We start from the raw sequence: 23,080 nt of genomic DNA on the forward strand, positions 1-23,080 counted from the left end.
TATATTAAAATAATAATATAAGCCATAAGCTAGAGACATACAAAGTACTTCACCAATCCGTAACATCATTTATATTTGTCTGTTATATCCTCATCATGGATTCACCATCAATTTTTCTCACCAAAGTCTGGAGCTTTATTTCTTTCCTCCCATTCTTCTTCTTGCTCCTCATACTTGGTTTCATCAAAGGTTCAATTTTTTTTCTCTTTACTTTTGTATTTTTCTTTTCATGTTCTTGTGTAAATAAATCAATGGTTGAAGTTGTAATACTTTAAGTTGTGGATTCCACACTTGATTATATGATTTTAATACATAATTTGAAAAAGAAAAGGTCATGTTGAAATCATTGTAAATGTGATTCCTGTTGGCAGCTGCATTGATAGGTCCAATTGCATTTGCCATTATGATTTTTGGAAACTCAGCTGTTATCATTGGACTATGGACTGCACATGTTGTCTGGACATACTATTGTGTGGCAAGGTTGTAATTTCTATCCAAATTCTTTGGAGTTTCAATGCAAACTATGATTATTATATGTTTCACATGCTCTAACACAATCTCACTCTTCCCTTCTATTTGAAAACTTTGGCCTTTGACAACAGAACAAAGAGGTTTGGAATGGTCTTCAAGATTGTGGTGTTGATATGTTTGCCAGTTCCTTTGTTACTTTGGCCAGTAGTTGGTATTGTTGGAAGTTTTTTGGGTGGAATTGGATATGGCTTTTTTGCTCCTCTTCTTGCAACTTTTGAGGCTGTGGGAGAGACTGTTAGAGACAAATTTTACCATTGCTTCATTGTAAGTTTCGATTTCTGCTATTGCATCCTTATGTGGAATGGAAATTGCCACCCTATTTGTGATTTGTCCTTCTTTGGACAAACAATTTAACTAAGCACTTATCGATTGTGATTTGTCCTTCTTTGGAGAAATAATTCAACTAAGCAATTATGGATATAAGTGTTCATTTATAAGCTATCTTTTTTATAATAAAAGATAAAAATAAATTATAAGCAAATAACTATAAGTTATCACAAAGAGTTTATAGAATTAAGTTGAAAACAATTTATGTCTGTTTTCGTATACTCTCTCAAACTTATTTCATAAGTGCTTATGTGAATAGAAAAATTTTAAAAACCCTCTATAAAGGCCTAATTAGTTAGTTATCTTCTGTTTCTAGCTTAATTATCCTATATATAATTTAATTTCTTAAAAGCTTTTGACTTGAGCATAATGCAGGAAGCTTTAATGCCACTTAATTCTGATACCAGGATGGTTGTTGGTCAACAATTGAAACAAGCTGCACAGTAGTTCAGGATGTCACTGACTTTTGCTTTCACTCCTATTTTTCATACATGGATGAACTAAGAGAAAATTTACCCCCTCGAGAAAAGCCATTAGATATCAAGTAAATTGTTTGTTCCCTCCAAATATATGTTTGACAATTTTGAGTATGAAAAAAAAATCTTGCATATGGACTAATAGTGTATATAATTTTTAATTGTTGTCTTTATTAGATTGTCAATACTACCATGTTGCTTGTTGGTGATCTCGGTTGGTGTGCCCTTTGATGTGGTTTTAATCACATCTATTGCTATATGGAAGAGTCCTTACATGCTATTTAGAGGATGGAAGAGACTATTAGAAGATTTAATTGGAAGGAGGGGACCTTTCTTAGAAACTGAATGTGTCCCATTTGCTGGCCTTGCCATCATTCTATGGCCGTTGGCTGTTCTAGGGGCTGTATTAGCTGCAACCATTTTCAGCCCTTTTTTGGGTATATACAGTGGAGTTGTTGTTCATCAGGTCAGTCAAAGTAATGCTTCAACTTTTGTTAAGTTTATTCTATACAGTTATAAGTGTTGGATCTTTTGTTGGGGTATACTGCAAATCTTGAACAAGAAGAAGAAATTAATGATAATGAATGTTGTACAAATAAATTCTAAAACGTGTGTATCATACTAAGCTTTAGGTTCGATTCGGCCCTACTAATCTATATATATTGAACGCAAACGGGTTAACCGATTAATCTTCTTTAGGATACTTTAGAATCGTTGAAGTGAATTGAACATTCACATCAAACTTATCGATCAATGGTAGTTTACAGAATAAAGTTCCCTTATTTACTCCACTAGAGCGTCTCTATTTATAGAGGAACTCGTACCAATTGGTGAAAGAAAATAATTTTTGAAAAAGATTGTAACCTTTGGTAACTTAAAAGATGCATTGGTTAGAATAAAACCCAAGAATTGCAACCACTTGAACAAGTGGTACACTAAGTTGTTTAATTTTGCTATATTAATATAACTATTAGAGAATTTCAAATATATTTTAAAAAATTCCTCTCACAATCCCCCGTCATTTTCAAAATATATATAAATCCGTTATTTCAGAGATCTCATGGTTTCAGATAAAGGTATCTTACGATTTGAACTATTACTTAGTAAATTATGTTTTCACTCATCCCCAAATAGATTGGTAGAAAGCTTTGAACCAACCATTTGTTAGAATAAGTGTGCGTAACTCATACATAAAATCTCGGTACTATTGATTGAATTATAAAATTGACAAATTTGATAAGGTTATGTGTCTCATATCCTTTTCGTGAGAATTTAAGAGTCAAACTCTAGAACTCTATGAAACGGCCCTCTTGATTCTCAGATAGGTGGACTATATCAGAAATGCACCCATAATTATACACTCCAACAAATATATGCTATATGTCCATTAAGAGGATATCTCATCCTACCACTTTTATTTTATGGTTCAAGTACTTTTACCCTTTGGATGTATCTACTGTCAAGTACTTCAATCACTCTAATAGTGTACTTTCATCATTGAACTCAAGACTTGATGTTACTCAAGTGTGAGTTGATCGTTTCAACCATGGGTGATTATTTAGATATGAGCTTGTATCACATCCCTAATGATGTCTTCAACACCATGTCCCTTATCAAACCTTTCATCAAATGATCTATGAATATCACTCCATTAAATCCTTTACATAGCTATTTCTTAAACCAATACATATTGATTTTCTATTATATACTTGATTATATGCTTTTGATAGTGTGGATTATATCACACTGTATGGATATTAGTGCCATTGGCTTTGGTTAAATTAGTATCTCATACAACAATTTTTTTAGCCACTCAGCCTCTTTACTACCTGCAACTAGAACAATAAATTATGCAACCATGGTGGTGTCGGCAATGCAAGCTTGTTTCTTTGAACCCAAAGAAACTGCACATCCACCAAGGTTGAAGATCCATCCACTTGTGGAAGCATGGTCCTGAACATGATTTACCCAACTGACAGTTGTATATCCTTCCAAAATTGAAGGATATGCACTATAGATTAAACTATAGTTAATTGTTCATTTCAAATATTTTAATACTTTATTAATAACATGTCAATGTTCTTTACTTGGATTGCTTGCATACTGACTTAACCGTCCAACAACATATGCTATATCAGGTTTGGTACAAGTCATGACTTACATCAAGCATCAGATTACCTTTTGTATTCTTGATGTTAACCAACTATCACCAAACTATGGACCTATTGCCATTTAATCTCTTCATATTGTATCACATACAATTAATAAGCCTTTCAATTATCACATACACAAACTTTTATGTCATTCTACCTTTTACTATATTTAATAAGAATTTCAATTTAAAATTCTAATTCTCTTTTCAATATATCAAAGTCCAAAGTATAATACATTGAATGCATTAAATATATATTGTCACAAATTAATAAAGCATGATCATATAAATTTTCTCATAATTAAATATCATAAGGTGAATCCAAACATATAAGTCATTTACTCCTTATCAAATAAGAATTCATTTCATTTTTATTAAATAAACTATTACTTCATAGTTATATTATAACTAATACATGCATCATGAATTATATTTGTTAATTCAAGTTTCATATTTAAATATGTTCTATAGTAAATAAAATTATTAAGATTTTATATTACTTTATTCCATGAATATTTGTCAACTTATAATAATTTTAAAATATATATCCAAATTAGTTTTAATATCAAAATAAGCAAAAAAATTAACGATTATTTCATACTATCATGCACATATAATATGAGTTAATCAATTCTACATGTGACAACTTATTACTTGAAGTAACAATTTGAATTTAAGCATGAACTTGATAATTGTAAAAATTCATACGCACTATTTTAAAATAGAACAACATATAAGTATATTTACAGTATATACTTGTAGTATATAAGTATACATCATAAATCAAGTATATTCATGCTAATAAAATTTTCAAACTTGTAGTTTCTAAATCATTCATTTATTTGTCAAAACTTGCATAATATTAATATACAAGTGTCATAATATAAATTTGGTCTAATTAAACCATAAATCTTTAAACAACCAATACTCATGCATTGAGAGAATTCATGAGCACATCATATATATATATATATATATATATATATATATATATATATATATATATATATATGTATGTATGTGTATGTGTGTGTGTGTTTTTCTAATATAATCTTTCTCCATTTTTAATTGTTTCAGTACATGAAATCTAAGTTTAACATGTAAAAATTATTTATAGTCAATGTCGAAAACAAGTATTGATATCCATGCATATATGATCAATATTCACGTACAGTAACAAAAACAAGTTTCATATTTTCATGTCATGAACATATAAATTACCCAATATTATAGATGTGTTAAATTAGAACCATCAAAACATATCATATATTCATATAAAATAATTAATTGTGTACCTTTCACCATGGTCATACATGAGTATTTTTCGTCTACAAAGTTGCAGCCTCATAAATAAAATCATGAATCGAATCTAAAGTTTGTTGGACCTTTTGTTGGGGATATGCTACAAATCTTGAATAAGAAGAAGATAAAATTGTTGATTATGAATGTTGCACAAATAAATTCCAAAGTGTGTGTATCACACTAAACTTTAGGTTCGATTCACCCTACCAATCTATATATATTGGATGCAAACAGGTTAACCGGTGAATTCCCTTCAGGATACTTTGTAATCCTTGAAGTGAATTGTACATTCACATCAAATTTATCGATCAATGATAGTTTACAGAATAAAGTTCCTTCATTTACTCTCGTGTCCTAGATAAAGGAGGAAATGATTCAAAAATATTTTGAGAGAAGTTTAATTCTAGTAACATGAAAATTCATGTTCTTCTTTTATACCTTTAAAGTATCTCTATTTATAAAGAAACTCATACCAATTGGTGAAAGAAAACAACTCTTGAAAAAGATCGTAACCTTTAGTAACTTAAAATATGCCTTGGTTTGAATTAAACTCAAGCATTGCAACCACATGACTAAGTGGTACATTACGTTATTTAATTTTGCTCTATTAATATATCTATTAGAGAATTTCAAATATATTTTTAAAATTTCCTTCACAATTAGAACAACAACCTTGATTCTAAAGAAAACATATATAACCAACACTAAGAAAGAACAAATAAGATATGATAGCGGAGTTCGGCCAATTGTGCATATGTCTTCGACTCCAGAGTGGCTGTAGTGATTTTCACATGAATAAATACTTGCCATTTCGAATTACCTGTCCACTTAATCAATAAACTATGAGCATACTCAACAACAATACATGTCCTTGAAATTTACAAGTGTCATTTTCACCATCTATGAAAGTTTTAAGAGATTTTATTGACTGAATTTTTTTTAGGAGGACTCAATGCAGATGGGGTTTGCCTACATTGTGTCTGTGGTTTCACTTTTTGATGAATATGTGAATGATTTACTCTACTTGAGAGAGGGATCCTGCCTTCCAAGGTGCTATCAGAATTTCTTTACTGTGCTTCCATATTACTACTGTGAATAGATATGTTAGCAATGCACTCTATGACATTTTCTTGCCAATACTTTCTCTATTACATCCTAAAATTCACGTGGGTCGACCTTATTCACACGAATTTCAGTCAATATTAGAAGTGTGTTGCTAACATTCCTCCTATTATGAAAGTTTGTTTTCAATGGTGAACATTGACCACTAATTCCATGTAGTCCTTGTGACAGCCAGGCCAGTATATCGTAAAAACACGAGGCATGTAAATGAGACAAATAACCTTGACGGAAGTGATCATAATTCGAAAAATCAGAGAGACGGTTCACAATATTCAAAACATACCCTACAACAAACCAGAAGTATGAAGTGGAAAATTCAGCAATACAAACCTGTGCAGGTGATTGTAATATGACTTAAACAAGTTGTTTCCATGAATTTTTCTAACATGAAAAAGAATTATCCTTTTGCAGGTATGGGACTGGCTTTTTAAGTCATGTGAGGTAAATGGAAGGATAGTACTCCGCGATGGTCTGATAAGTGTGAAGGAAATTGAGGAATGCATTTCAAAAGGCAAAGGCAAAAAGTTAAGCATCAAGTTACCAGCTTGGTCCTTGCTCCAGTGTCTTCTAACTTCAGCAAAATCAAATTCAGATGGATTGGTTATATGTACTTTTCTTACTCATGCCATTCCCCCCTTCGGACCATTGCATTGGAATACATAAATACATAATTACATAATTCATGTTTTGACATATATGCATTTGCAGTTGATGATGTAGAATTGACAAGGATTAATGGACCAAAGGATAAAGTGTTTGAGTGGTTTATTGGACCTTTACTGATCATGAAAGAGCAGCTTAAGAACCTTGAGCTTGAAGAAAGTGAAGAAACTTGTCTCAAAGAACTTGTTATGAGAGGCAAAAATGATATACCAGAGGAGTGGGATGAAACTGGATTCCAATCTAGTGACAATGTTAGAAGAGCACAGTTGCAAGCCATAATTAGAAGGTATATTTCTAAATAATGTTTTATATTCTGATTTTTCCAATGATAGACCCCTTTTGTCTTTAAAAAATAATACATCATTAAAAAACTCTATCTTACAAACATTCTCAAAATAGTTAATGTCTATAAACTATTTTTAATTTATTAGATAAATAGGCATTATAGTACCTGATTGTATGAAGCACGATCATTATAGTCTCAAAATGTATCAGTTCCAAAATGTATCAAAATTACAAATACATTCCCAATTGTCTCTTCTATTAGTTATTTTATGGACTCAATTGACTAACAAAAGACACGATCAAGGACCAAAATAACAAATAATAGACACGTTCAAGGACCAAAATAACAAATAAAAGACTCATTTATACGTTTTTTGTATTTTGATACATTTAAGGACCACTCTGATAGTGTTTTCACACATTTGATGACCAAAATAACCGTTTACTCTCACTTATTTCTTAAGTTCTTGATGATAGTTTATGAAAACAAACTTATAATTCTCTCAAATTATTTACATTGTGAAATGCAGTAAGAATAAATTATGCTCTCACATTCATGATTAATATGTTAAGCTAATTTGACATTTCATTGCTTCAGGTTGCAGGGGATTGTAGCTTCCATGTCCCGGATGCCGACTTTTCGCAGAAGGTTTAGGAATCTGGTAAAGGTTTTGTATATAGAAGCATTGCAGACCAGTGCATCAGCTAAAGAAGGCAACAATATTGATGAACCTTAGCAATTTAATGTTGAAAACGTTATATATGAAGACCAAATTCAGAAGAGTTTTGCAATCCTTGTTTTTAATACATCATCATAAAGAACTTAGAATCATTCAGACTTAAATACGGAATTTTCCATCCAATGTCATTCATGAACAATACCATTTTTCTAATTTATTGAAATTTAATATTATTTAGGCTCATCAATTTATGATTTTTAAGTCAAGACACAAAGTAACCATCTTAATTTATCAAATTTAGTATTATCTAAACTCAAATATTAAATTTTGCATCCATAATCATGAGGTACAAAACCATTGTTCTTATTTATCAAATTTAGAACTATCTAGATTCAATAATTAAATTTCACATCAAAACCATCAGAACACAATAACATTATCCAAACTTATCATTATATAAGGTTTTCTGTTATCCACCAAGTAAGGATCATCATGACATGTATTTCGACTTATGAATAAATGTTCATATTGTAATTGCTAAAACATTGTATTTTCCTTCATTTGTTGTACTAACATGACTTACAATCTTTGCATCTAAATATACTATGTTGGTGTTTCACAATCAAGCTATATTTTGCTTAGCATCATGAATGTTTAAGATTCTTTTCAAGAAGAATCTAACGTGAAATCAACCAACAAAACTTTTGATTATAATAAATAAATTTCCAGTTGTCTCTTATTTCAATAGCTTACACTTGACAGATCAAGACATGCCATTTAAAATACTTTCTTCACCCAACTATGATTCTACAATTTGAAAATGGAAATGAAAGGCTGCATATGCATGACTACAACAACCCCAAATAAATTCCCTATTGACCACCAAAATTTCTAAGTAACTTAAACAAACAAAAACAAATGAATGCAAACCAATACCATTTCTAGTTCGATAAGCTTACACAAAATTTAATTGACAATACATTTTGACAACAACCAAAGTACACTGCATGCTACATTTATGAATTCTTAAGGGTGACAACAACTTGCAATCTCTTAGCACCCTTGAGAATCCCATGGAAAGAAATGACATGACATTAAGTCATGAGTTTTTGTCCCAATTTACATGTCTAAAGGAATCTGCAATAACTTTTGGATCTTTTGTTGGGGGTATGTTACAAATCTTTAACAAGAAGAAGATGAAATTAATAATAATGAAGGTTGCACAAATAAATTCCAAAGCGTGTATATTACACTATAACTTTAGGTTCGATTCTCTCCCACCAATCTATGTATATTGGATGCAAACGGATTAACCGGTGAATCCTCTTTATGATACTTCGAAATCCTTGAAATAAATTGCACATTCACATGAAGCTTATCGGTCAATGATATTTTACAGAATTCATGTTATCCTTTTTTATCTCTAAAGTATTTCTATTTATAGAGAAACTCGTACCAATTGGTGAAAGAAAACAACTTTTGAAAAAAATTGTAACCTTTGCAACTTAAAAGATGTATGGGTTTGAATTAAACTCAAGTATTGTGTTGGGAAAAACCAGAGATAATTAGCGATAACTATCTCAATAATGCTGAAATTTTTTTTCTCCACCTGTGCATATAAATGACCAAACAGAAAATACAATTTCATAGAGCATAAATAATTGGCAGAAAATTAAATATGAGACAAACACAATTTTTAACGTGGAAAACTTCCCTCTAATTGAAAGAATAAAAACAACGAACCTAGTCCAGTACAAACTTCCACTATAATAATTAATGGGTACACTAGAGTCTTTCTAATAACAATAAGGAACATCAATCAACAATAACAACCTTATAACAACCTTTCACTAAAGTGAGTATGCCAAAGTAACTCTCAGAGAAGGTAAAACTACTCAAGTTTGGTTGCCACCACCGGAACCAAACTTTTATTTTTCTTCTCTGGATGACGTTCTCATTCTTCATTCAAATTATTAGGATTTCTACATCCTTTTATTTCTTTCACGTGGGCCTAGCCCAATAATACCTTTTTTTTCTTTCTTTTATTTCAATAATAATAATACTAATAATAATACTAATAAAACTAGTGGGTTCCACTTGGGGAGTGAGCTCACCCAACAAATTTTTCCCTCACGATTCAAGTGGAAAGTTATTGCTCAACCATGTCAGCTTTCTTTCTACAGCATATCATTTTCGACATAAGCAATGTCTTCGTCATCATATTTGAACCATTTTCATCAGTATGAATCTTCTCAATTAAAAGTGTCTTCGTTTCCATTGCATCTCGTATCCAATGATACATCACTTCAATATGTTTCGACTTTGCACGAAAAGTCGGATTCTTGTTGAGATGAATCACATTCTGACTGTCACAAAATAAAACAAACTTGTCTTGCTTGAGGCCTAACTCATGTAGGAATTTCTTCATCCACAAGAGTTCTTTGGAAGCTTCAACTGATGCAATGTACTCACCTTCAGTACTGGACAAAGCAACACACTTTTGTAGTCTTAATTGCCAAGACACAACTTCCACTGCAAAAGTCATTATATAACCAGAAGTAGATTTTCTAGAATCAATATCACTTGTCATATTTGCATCTGTGTAGCCATCCAACACATGTCCACCACATCCATAGCATAAATACACTTTGGAAGTGTCTCTGAGGTATATGAGAATCCATTTAACTGCTTGTCAATGATCTTTACCAGGATTAGAGAGAAATCGACTAACAACTCCAACTACATGAGCAATATATGGCCTTGTGCATACCATAGCATACATCAAACTACCAATTGCGGATGCATAAGGAACCTTCTTTATCTCTTCTTTGTCTTTCTCACTTGTAGGACATTTATCAGAATTCAATTTAAAATGAGTAGCAAGTGGAGTACTAACAGGTTTGCAATTGCTCATGTTAAACCTCTTTAACACCTTCTCAATATAATTGTGTTGAGACAATCACAATTTATTATTCTTTTTGTCACGAGTGATTCTCAATACCTAGAATTTGCTTTGTAAGACCCAAATTTTTCATTGCAAAAGATTTGTTCAAATTTTTCTTTAAAGATTGAATCTTCTTAGTGTCATGACCAACAATCAACATGTCATCCAGATATAATAAGAGAATAATATAATCACCATCAGAGAATTTCTTGATAAACACACAATGGTCAGAAGTAGTTTTACCATACCCATATTTCTCCATGAAATAATCAAATTTTTTGTACCATCGTCGAGGTGCTTGCTTGAGCCCATACAAGCTTTTCTTCAATTTACACACAAGTTGCTCCTTTACCTTTGACTTCGAAACCCTTTGGTTGCTCCATATAGATCTCTTCCTCCAAATCACCGTGAAGGAATGCAATTTTCACATCAAGTTATTCGACTTCTAGGTTCAAACTAGCTGTTAACCCAAGCACAACTCGGATAGAGGACATCTTCACAACAGGTGAAAAAATTTCATCAAAGGCAATAACTTTTCTCTGATTAAAACCTTTCACAACCAATCTTGATTTGTATCTTGGTTGAGAACTATTCTCTTCTGCCTTTATCTTGTGTACCCATTTGTTCTTGAGTGATTTTCTGCCATTAGGCAACTTTACCAAATCAAATGTGTGATTCTCATGCAAGGAATTCATCTCTTCTTGCATGGCCTTTAACCATTTTTCTTTATCAACATTTATAACAGCTTCTTGATAGTACTCTGGCTCTCCATTATCAGTGATCATCACATACTCATGTGGATGATATCTTTGAGAAGGTTGACGTTCTCTAATAGATCTTTTCAACTCAAACTCATCTGGTGGCTCAACTGGAACCTGCTCATCAGGGTGAGGTACATGATCATCAGTTACATTCTCATCATCTACATGTATATCTCCTCCATCAACAAAGGTTTCTGCAAGGGGCATAGGCGCAACATTTTCAATGTAACTTCTGGAATTTGGTTTCTGTTTTTCAGCTTTATCAAAATCTTTAATAGTCTGGTCTTCAAGAAAATCACATCTCGACTTCTGATAATTTTCTTGTCAAACGGATCCCACAATCTATAATCAAATTCTTCATCACCATAACCGATGAATATACACTGTTTGAATTTACTATCAAGCTTGGACCTCTCATCTCTTGGAACGTGAACAAAACATCTGCAACCAAAAACTCTCAAATGACGGTAAGAGACATCTTTCCCTGTCCACACTCTATTTGGAACATCACCATCAAGTGGAATAGAAGGAGAAAGATTGATCAAATCCACTGCAGTTTTCATTGCTTCACCCCAAAATGATTTCGATAATTTTGCATGAGAGAGCATACATCTGATTCTATCATTAATCATACGATTCATTCTCTCTGCAACACTATTATGCTGAGGTGTCTTTGAAACTGTTTTCTCAAACCTGATTCCATGTTATTTACAATACACTTCAAATGGACCTATGTATTCACCACCGTTATCTGATCGAACACATTTCAATTTCCTTCCCTTTTATCTTTCAACACTTGCATGAAAATGATTGAGGACTCCAAATATTCGGTCTTTAGATTTCAAAGGAAATGCCCACACTTTTCTAGAGTGGTCGTCAATAAAAGTAACAAAATATAATGCACCACCAAGAGATTTATTATCCATCATTCAAACATCATTATGAATTAAATCAAGAGTATTTTGCCTCCTATGAGGACCATTATTATGAAAAGAAACTCTATGTTGTTTTCCAGCAAAACAATGGCTGCAAGTTTTTAGAGGCGTACCTTTCACCGGAATAAAGTTTTTCTTTGCAAGTATGTTGAGTCTTTTCTCACTCAAGTGACCAAGGCGCATATGCCATAAATCAGAAGATGCATCTTCAATTGCATTCATTTTTTCCTTGCATAACTTCGTAGGCATCCTATAGAGAAAAATGGAACTTTGCTTATTTGCAACCACTAGGAACCCTTTGGTGATTTTACATATACCGCTACCACCAAATTAAGTGTGATAACTCTCAATATCCAAGGCTTTCATCGAAATCAAATTGAGACGAATATTAGGTACATGTCTAACATTCTTCAATTAAAGCTTGCAACCAATCTCAGTTTCAACCTAAATATCTCTCATACCGATAATTTTACATACTATTTCATCTCCCATTTTTACCATGCCAAAATCACCAGTATTGTAATATGAGAAGAAATCGTGTCTAGGAGTAACATGATATGAGGCACCCGAATCAATAATCCAAGTTGAATCATGACATGCAAAGTTTATGGAATTATCATCACAAATAATGTAGATATCATTAACAAATGCAATTGTCGTTGTATCTTTATCATTTTACTTCTCTTTGTCTTCATCTCTTTCCTTTGATTGATCTCTCTTAAGGAACCTGCAATTTATTTTTATGTGACCTGTTTTGCCACAATGATAGCATAACACTTTTTTTCTAGTCCTCGACTTGCTACGACTTTCAGAGTTGTCACGTCTATGAAAGTTTCTAGATTAACTTCTCTCTCGTGACTTTGTAACTATTTTTTTGACTTTGAGGAAGAACCAATAGAACCACGTTCCTTTCATCGAGCTTCTTCATTCAACATGCTCTCTTTAACTGTTGACATTTTCAACTTTCCACTTGGAGCTGAATTGGTCAACGTCACAACAAGGATGTCATAACAAGGACTTCTCAATTATTAGGCAAAGAACTCAACAATAACAACACTTGCAACTGATTATATAATTTAATTTATGCGGTTGTCAACTGATTCACTATATTCTGAAAAATACTCATATGCTCTGCCATTGAATCCCCATCTTTGTATTTCTTATTGACCAGCTTCCGAATCAAGAGTGCTTTATTTTGCACATTCTTTCGTTCATACAACTCTTTTAAATTTTCCCACATCTTGTTAGCATCTATTTTCGTTTCAACATGTGGATATACACTAAAATCCAATCACTGCCTGATCAATATCATTGTCTTTCTATTCATCTTCTTCTACTCAACGTCAGATTTATCTGCAGGTTTAGTAATGTTACCCTCAATAGAATCATACAAATCTTTACTGTATAACATGTATTCCATGAGAGTCTTCTAAAGTGTGTAATTAGAATAGTTGAGTTTAATCATATTAGGACATTTATTTTTCTCCTCCATTTAAATGCACAAATCAAATAACCGAGCTCTAGATACCACTTTGTTGGAGAAAAAACTAGAGATAATTAGCGATAAATATCTCAATAATGCGAAATTTTTCTCCCACCTATGCAGATAAATGACCAAACAGAAAATACAATTCTATAGAGCATGAATAATTAACGGAAAATTAAATATGAGACAAACACAATTTTTAACGTGGAAAACTTCCCTCAAATTGAGAGAATAAAATCAACGGAACCTAGTCCAGTAAAAATTTACACTATAATGGGTGCACCAGAGTCTTCCTAATAACAATAGCAATAGAGAACATCAATCAACAATAACAACCTTATAACAATCTTCCACTAAAGTGGGTATGCCAAAGTAACTTTCAGATAAGGTAAAACTACTCAGATTGTATATTAAAATAACAAACTCAGGAGTAGGAATAACATACTAAATTTGTAGATCAAACGGAGCAAGTTTGCTACACAGTTGTTGCCACCATCGGAACCAAACTTTTATTTTTCTTCTCTGGATTACGTTCTCATTCTTCATTCAAATTATTAGGATTTCTAAATCCCTTTTACTTCCTTCCCATGGGCCTAGCCCAGTAATACCTTTTTTTTTATGTTTTTTTCCATAATAATACTAATAAAACTAGTGGGTTCCACTTGGGGAGTAAACTCACCCAACACATTGCAACCACTTGATCAAGTGGTACATTAAGTTATTTAATTTTGCTACATCAATGTAGCTACTAGAGAATTCTAAATATATTTTGGAAATTCCCCTCACAATCCCCCACCATTTTCAAAATATATCTAAATTCGTTATTCTAGAAATCTCATAGTTTCAGATAAAAGTATCTTACAATTTGAACTATTACTTAGAAAATTATGTTTTCACACTCATCTCCGAATAGATAGACAGACAAACTTTAAATCAACCACTTATTAGAACAAGTGTGCATAACTCACACATGAAATTTTAGTACCATTAATCGAATTATAAAGATGACACATTTGATAAGGTCTTATGTCCATTAAGAGGAGACCTCATGAGATGTATCTATTGTCAAGTACTTCAATCACTCTAATAGTGTATTTTCATCATTAAACTCAAGACTTAATGTTACTCAAATTACTCAAGTGTGACTTGATCGCTCCACTATTGGTGATTATTTAGATATGAGCTTGTATCACATCTCTAATGATGTATTCAACACCATGTCCTTTGTCAGACCTTTCGTGAAAAGATCTGCAAGATTTTTTTTAGTTCTTACAAACATTATGAATATCACTCAATTAAATCCTTTACATAGTTATATCTTAAACCAATATGTATTGATTTTTTATTATATGTTTGGCTATATGCTTTTGATAGTGTATTGACTATCACAATGTATGGATATTGATGTCAATGACTTTGGCCAAATTGACATCTCATACAACAAATTTCTTAGTCATTCAACTTATTTACTACCTGCAGCCAGAACAATAAGTTATGCAACCATGGTGGTGTCGACAATGCAAGTTTGTTTCTTTGAACCTCAAGAAACTACACATCCACCAAGGTTGAAGATCTGTCCACTTTTGGAAGTATGATGCTGAACACAATTAACCCAACTGACAGCTGTATATCCTTAAAAAATTTAAGGATATCCATTATAATTTAAGGATATCCACTATAAATTAAACTATAGTTAATTGTTCCTATTAAATCTTTTAATATTTTATTAATAGCATGTCAATATTCTTTACTTGAATTGATTGCATACCAACTTAACCTTCCAACAACATATGTTATATCAAGTCTAGTACAAGTCACGACTTACATCAAACATCCGATTACTTTCTATATTCTTGATAGTGTTGACCAACTATGACCAAACCATAACCTTTTTGTCAATTAATCTCTTCACATTATATCACATATAAGTAATAAGAATCTCAATGATCACATCAAATTTATCAATTAATGATAGTTTACAGAATAAAATTCATTCATTTACTCTCATGTACTAGAGAAATAACTCATGTAACAGAAATGACTCAAATATTTTTGACAGAAATTTGATTCATGTAACATGATAATTATGTTATCCTTCTATTTATAAAAAAACTCATACTAATTAGTAAAAGAAAACAACTCTTGAAAAAAATTGTAATCTTTGGTATCTTAAAAAATGCATTGGTTTGAATTAAACTCAAACATTGCGACTACTTGACCAAGTGGTACATTAAATTATTTAATTTTAGCTACATCAATGTAGCTATTAGAGAATTCTAAATATATTTTGAAAATTCCCCTCATAATAACAACAAAAGTAGAGCTCCATTGAATGAGAAATTAAACACAAACTTTAATACCTACTTGTGATGGCAGATAAGGTAGCACCGAAAGCTCCAAAATTTGTAGTAGTTCATATAAAAGACATTTTCACTTCCTTGCATAAATCATCACTTCCCAAATTTAAAAGTCTCATCCAATTCCTAACTATTTCTCAAAGAGAGGCGTGACAAAAACAAAAAACAAAAATATTCATTGCAACTACTCAGGAAATGGTTCACTTCTGGCTCGGGAGAATACTATTTCTAAATAAATACGATGTGCATTGGATTGTCTAAAATTTGAAGACATAGCCAACTTGCAAGTCCCAAAACAAAATCACTTTCCCCTTAACAAATTTGTAATCACCAAACACATCAATATAACATCTATAAATGTACTCTGCAGCCCCAAAACAAAATCAATCAAACTTATTCAACTAGACTTCAAACAATATAGATACAGTGTGTTAACATCAGAGTATTGCACAACAGATATTCACTTTAAGAATGTTTTTTGTAACCACATTCTTCAGACAACAAATTTTTGCCCGACCCTCAATCTGCATATACACATTTGTGGAAAAATATAATATTCTTTCAATTTTAGCAAGAAAAGAAGGGTATTTCAATATGTGAAAAAACTATCTAAAAAAAAAACAAGTGTGATTAAAAGACCAAAGCAGCAACCAATAGAGTAAGCATAAAGCAACGCAGCAAGCAGTAAAGACATATGCTGATAATTCAAGGATAAAATTGGAACTAAAATAAGCCACGCCGGAAAACGGCTAGTCTTTATTTATAGAGAAGAGATGTAGAATTAATAATTTCATCTGTCTGTCTCATGTTAGAGAGTTCCAGAATAACCAAGTTTTGAAAATGTTCCCACTTTAGGTTCTTGATCCACCTAATGGATTATTGGAGAAAACCATTTCTTAAAATGAATGCATCTCTTGCAAAGACAAAATCAATCCACCAGAGAATCTATTGTTCCTAAGATCCATAAGGGTCAAATTCTTAACATTGGCAATTTCAGTTAGCAACTTCCCTTTCATAATGTTGTGACTTATGTCAAGCTTCAATATTGAAGTTAAGCTTCCAAGTGTCAAAGGAAAAGTTCCGGACAATGAATTTATGCTTAAATCAAGGATTAATAACTCTCTTAAGTCTTAACCCTCTAAAAATATATAAATACTCCCAGTCAAATGGTTTCCTGCAAAAGCAAGTCTCTTAACAAGATTTCCAATTTCTAGTAATACTAATGATTGTAGATACTTGAGGACAACAAAACTTGCGAGAATGTTTCCAATGAAACCTTGGATTTAATCTAAACTTCAGTGATTCTAAGGTTCCTGCTAGTTTCTCCCAATTTCCAGTAGGGATGGAAACTGGAAGCAAGGTTGGTGATTGAAAACAGTAGAAGAAAGATAGGACTTTCAGGTTCTTGAGTTCAAATAATTCTGGTCTAAATTCCAATTTTTCAGCACAACTAAGAAAATTACCATGGATTTGCCCGAGGTCAACGATTGTCACTTACCGAAGTCAATTGAAAGATAACTGATCAAAAATTAAAAGAGATGTAGCAATGATTAAAGAATTCAACTTCCGAGAAACTACAAAGCTAAACTTGAGAGAATTGCAGATTCATTGAGATTCAATCAAGAAACTTATACATCTCTTTTTCTTTTTTTTTTTTTTTTTTTTTTTTTTTTAAGGCCAAATTTTTTTCTTTTTTTTTTTTTTTTTTTTTTTTTTTTTTTTTTTTTGAAAAGGCCAAATATATTAATAAGACACAAGCTCAAAACACAAGGTGTTTCAATATTCAAATTACAGAAGCAAGATGAAGCAACAATAAAATGAAATGTTTAAATTGCACACAATTAATTCACCACATCAATAACATAGAAAGTCGATTTCCACCTCCAAATAGAAAATAAATACTTATCAACTATTCCACACAATACCATTACTATCTTCACGGATATGGTTTCTCAAAAAAATTTGCAGCAGCCAAAATTCATCAGCTGTGACAAAGCCTCCTGTTGCAAGTGATATGGCTATTAGTTTACATATATTAACCAAATGGCATGCCTTCAGAGAGTAACCAAAAGCAGTAGCAACAATTAAGTATTGCTTAAAATTTCTCCTTAATTCTCCAAAACCGAATTGCCATACTGACAACAACAAAAATACAGCAGCCGACCACCACCACCAAAATGACACCAAAGACTAGTGCTATCTCCACTCCTTGCCAAGCTACCACGGACAACGGAAATTTGAATCCAAAAATCAAAGCTTCTGACTCTGTTATCATGTTTTGACAGCATAATATCAGCATCTCATAATTTTCAAATATCAAATTTCACGTCTAATTTCATTAAACAACAGTACTACCATCTTAATTTATCAAATTAGAATGATCTAGGCTCAAATATTGAATTGGCATCTAAGGCTTATCGAGGCACAATACCAACATCTCAACTCATAGAATTTGAAACCATCTAGGCTCAAATACTGAATGCCACTTCAAATATCATCGAGACACATTATCATTGTCCCAATATACCAAAGTTACGATCATTTGGGCTCAAGTATCAATTTTCACTTTCAAGGTTCTAGTCTGATAATACTGGTAAGTAGAATGAGGTGAATTGAGAGAAGAACTTAAGGATTCTGAAATGCTTCAGATCAATGGATCTGAGCTATGCGTATTATTATTCAAGAATTCTCTGTTACAATAGAAAACAGAGAAAAGATAGAAAGAAAGAGAAATGAATTTCCCTAACTGATTCCCAGAATCAGTTACTACACAATCAACTTCCCAAAAAAACTCTCTTACATGACTCTCCCTTCCCTATTTATTCTATTCTCAGGATCCTAATAACAGAAAATCAGTTATTTTTTGTTGGTGCCACGTTGGCGCCTCTCATACACCTTAGTAATGGGAGGTCTATGTTTACACATAGCCTTATCATAGTCTCAATTATCGAATTTTGAATCTAAGGTCATCGAGGTTCAATTCCGCCATCCTAATTTGTCGAATTTACGACCATGTAGGCTCAAATACTAAATTCACCTCCAAAGTCATCAAATCACAACACCATAATCAAACGTCGTCAAATTTAGGACCCCTCTAAGCTCAAACATCAAATTTGACATTCAAAGTCATATAGGGAGAATACTTTCACCCAAAATTATAGAACTTAGATCATTTAGGCACAAATGTCATTTTTCTCTTTCAACATCAAGCCACAATATCACCGTCCTAAATTATCGAATTTATGATCATTAGGAGGCTCAAATCTCAAGTTTTGCATTCATAGTCAACGAGACAACCATCATCTTAATTTATCAATTTATATCATCTAGGCTCAAATATCAAATATACATCTAAGGTCATTGAGTCACAATACCATCATCTCAATTTATTGAATTTGGGATCATCTAAGTTCAAATACCGAATTTCTTATCCAATGTCATCGAGACATAACACCATCCTCCCAATTTATTGAATTAATAACCATTTAGGCTCAAATACCAATTTTCGCTTTCAAGCCCAATAGACACATTACCATCATCCCAATTTATCAAATCATGATCACATAGGATCAAATATCAAGTTTAGCATCTATGGTCATCGAGGCGACAACCATCCCAAAATATCATACTTAAGATCATATAAGTTCAAATATCGAATTCCATTAAGGGTCAATGTGACATGCCATCATAGCGACAAGCATCCCAATTATCATATTTAAGATCATACAAGGGTCAATGTGACATGCATTTCAAGTTATGAATAAATATTCATATTGAAGTTGCATTTAGACCATCAACATAGCATATTGATTTTATATGAATAAAAAATCCATATTGCAAGCATATTTTGAGTAAATAATTAATCCCGTCATTAAATTTAGAGTCATCCAGACATAGCATCGCAAGTTATCTTAATGATTCATATTGCAACTATTCATTTTTATCAATCTTTTCAGGTATGAATAATAATGAATTATCAAGATTATACAATCTTGGATAATCAAGAATAATATGATAATGTTGCATACAAAAACCCTACCCCAAAACTTTTCGTGCCAAACACAGTTTTGGAGACAAGGTATGTTTGCTAACCGAAAGGCAAAAATTGATTGACCAGAAATCCAAACAATAACCCATTGAAAATAGAAAGAAAGATGTTTCATTTAGACTCAAATATTGAATTTTGCAACCAATGTCATCCATAAACAATTCCATCATTCTAATTTATTGAATTTAAAATTATTTAGGCTCATATCAATTTTTGATTTCCAAGTCAAGACACAAAGTAACCATCTTAATTTAGCATTATCTAGATTCAAATATCAAATTTTGCATCCATGGTCATCAAGGTACAAAATCACCGTTCCTATTTATCAAATTTAGGACTATCCAGATTCAATAATTGAATTTCACATCAAAACCATCGGAGCACGATACCATTATTCAAATTTATCATTATATATAAGGTTCCTGTTATCCTCCAAGTAGGGATCATCATGACATGTATTTCAACTTATGAATAAATATCCATATTGCAATTGCTAAAACATTGTATTTTCCTTCATTTGTTGTACTAACATGACTTCTAATCTTTGCATCTAAATATATTGTGTTGGTGTTTTACAATCAAGCTATATTCTGCTAAGCATCATGAATGATTAAGATTCATTTCAAGAAGAATCTAACGTAAAATCAACCAACAAAACTTTTAATTATAATAAATAATAAATTATTTCCTCATAATTTTCAGTTGTCTCTTATTTCAATAGCTTACACTTACTTGACATAGATCAAGACATGCCATTTAAAATACTTGCTTCACCCAACTATGATTCTACAATTTGAAAATGGAAAGGAAAGGCTGCATATGCATGACTACAACAACCCCAAACAAATCCCTATTGGCCACCAAAATTTCTAAGTAACTTAAACAAACAAAAACAAATGAATCCAAACCAATACCATTTCTTGTTCGATAAGCTTACACTAAATTTAATTGACAATACATTTTGACAGCAACCAAAGTACACTGCATGCTACATTTATGAATTCTTAAGGGTGACCACAACTTGCAATCTCTTAGCACCCTTGAGAATCCCATGGAAAGATATGACATGACATTAAGTCATGAGTTTTTGTACCAGTTTACATGTCCAAAAGGATTCTGCAATAATAATAAAAGTAGAGCTCCATTGAATGACAAATTAAACACAAACTTTAACACTTACTTGTGAGGGCAGATAAGGTAGCAACGAGTGACCACAACTTGCAATCTCTTAGCACCCTTGAGAATCCCATGGAAAGATATGACATGACATTAAGTCATGAGTTTTTGTACCAGTTTACATGTCCAAAAGGATTCTGCAATAATAATAAAAGTAGAGCTCCATTGAATGACAAATTAAACACAAACTTTAACACTTACTTGTGAGGGCAGATAAGGTAGCAACGAAAGCTCCAAAATTTGTAGTAGTTCGTATAAAAGAGCTAAACATTTTCACTTCCTTGCATAAATCATCACTAACCAAAGTTAAAAGTCTCATTCATTTTCTAACTATTTCCCAAAGAGAGGCGAGAAAAAGAAAAAAAAAGAAAGAAATTCATTCAACTACTCTGGGAATGGTTCGCCTCTGATTCAGGAGATACTATTTCTGAATACATACGATGTGCATTGGGTCGTCTAAAATCTGAAGACATAGCCAACTTGCAAGTCCCAAAACAAAATCCTTTTCCCCTTAACAACTTTGTAATCACCAAACACATCAATATAACATCTATAAATGTACTCTGCATCCCCAAAACAAAATCAATCAAACTTATTCAAGTAGACTCCAAACAATATAGATACAGCATCTTAGAACATAGATACAGTGTGTTAACATCAGAGTATTGCACAACAGAGATTCACTTTAAGAATGTTGTTTTTTGTAACCACATTCTTCAAACAACAAATCTTTGCCCGACCCTCGATCTGCATATACACAAATTTGGGGGGAAAATATAATATTCTTTCAATTTTAGCAAGAATGGAAGGGTATATCAATATGTGAAAAACTTATCAAAGAAAAAAATAAGTGTGATTAAAAGACCATAGCAGCAACCAACAGAGTAAGCATAAAGCAACACAGTAGGCAACGAGCAGCATAGACATATGCTGATAATTCAAGGATAAAATTCGAACTAAAATAAGTCACACTGAAAAAGGCTATTGTTTTTATTTATAGAGAAGAGATGTAGACTTAGTAATTTCACCTGTCTGTCTCATGTTAGAGAGTTCCAGAATAACCAAGTTTTTCTTAAAATGAACACATCTCTTGCAACGAAAAAACCAATCCACCAGAGAATCTATTGTTCCTAATATCCATAAGGGTCAAATTCTTAACATTGGCAACTTCATTTAGCAACTTCCCTTCCATAATGTTGTGACTTATGTCAAGCTTCAATATTGAAGTTAAGCTTCCAATGTCAAAGGAAAAGTTCCAGACAATGAATTTATGCTTAAATCAAGGATTAATAACTCTCTTAACCCTCCAAAAATATATGAAATACTCCAAGTAAAATGGTTTCCTACAAAAGCAAGTCTCTTAACAAGATTTCCAATTTCTAGTAATACTAATGATTGTAGATACTTGAGGACAACAAAACTTGAGGGAATGTTTCCAATAGAAACCTTGGATTTAATCTAAACTCTAGTGATTCTAAGGTTCCTAATAGTTTCTCCCAATTTCCAGTAGGGATGGAAACTGGAAGCCAGTTTGGTGATTGAAAACAGTTGAAGAAAGATAGGACTTTCAGGTTCTTGAGTTCAAATAATTTTGGTCTAAATTCCAATTTTACAGCACAAGAAAATTACCATGGATTTTCCCGAGGTCAACGATTGTCACTTACCGCAGTCAATTGAAAGATAACTGATCAAAAATTGAAAGAGAGAGATGTAACAGTGATTAAAGAATTCAACTTCCGACAAGCTACAAAGCTAAACTTGAGAGAATTGCAGATTCATTGAGATCCAATCAAGAAGCGTATACATCTCTCTTTCTTTTTTTTTTTTTTTTTTTT

The 23,080-nt window shown here is 32.0% G+C and overlaps 1 protein-coding gene and 2 pseudogenes across 1 annotated transcript; 1 reads left to right on the top strand and 2 right to left on the bottom strand.

Moving 5' to 3' along the window:
- Positions 1 to 7,781, top strand: LOC101496000 (uncharacterized membrane protein At3g27390). Its single transcript, XM_004502045.4, has 10 exons — positions 1 to 189; positions 372 to 480; positions 603 to 795; positions 1,266 to 1,402; positions 1,512 to 1,800; positions 5,732 to 5,838; positions 6,086 to 6,248; positions 6,322 to 6,517; positions 6,619 to 6,859; positions 7,457 to 7,781. Exons 1-10 carry the CDS (start codon positions 96 to 98, stop codon positions 7,593 to 7,595), a joined length of 1,668 nt encoding a protein of 555 aa, XP_004502102.1. The 5' UTR covers positions 1 to 95; the 3' UTR covers positions 7,596 to 7,781.
- Positions 7,782 to 11,381: 3,600 nt separating this feature from the next.
- On the bottom strand, positions 11,382 to 18,296 carry LOC113786698 (uncharacterized; annotated as a pseudogene).
- Positions 17,824 to 22,870, bottom strand: LOC105852203 (uncharacterized; annotated as a pseudogene).
- Between the last annotated feature and the right edge of the window lie 210 nt (positions 22,871 to 23,080).

Source organism: Cicer arietinum, chromosome 5 (genome assembly GCF_000331145.2).
Source record: "Cicer arietinum cultivar CDC Frontier isolate Library 1 chromosome 5, Cicar.CDCFrontier_v2.0, whole genome shotgun sequence".
NCBI classification, from domain to species: Eukaryota; Viridiplantae; Streptophyta; class Magnoliopsida; order Fabales; family Fabaceae; genus Cicer; species Cicer arietinum.

Bases quoted from the DNA above. Each gene is read 5' to 3' on its own strand.
- LOC101496000 (XM_004502045.4), top strand. From the start codon at position 96: ATGGATTCACCATCAATTTTTCTCACCAAAGTCTGGAGCTTTATTTCT. The intron at 190-371 runs GTTCAATTTTTT...TCCTGTTGGCAG, and splicing joins CATACTTGGTTTCATCAAAG to CTGCATTGATAGGTCCAATT. The intron at 6,249-6,321 runs GTGATTGTAATA...ATCCTTTTGCAG, and splicing joins AGCAATACAAACCTGTGCAG to GTATGGGACTGGCTTTTTAA.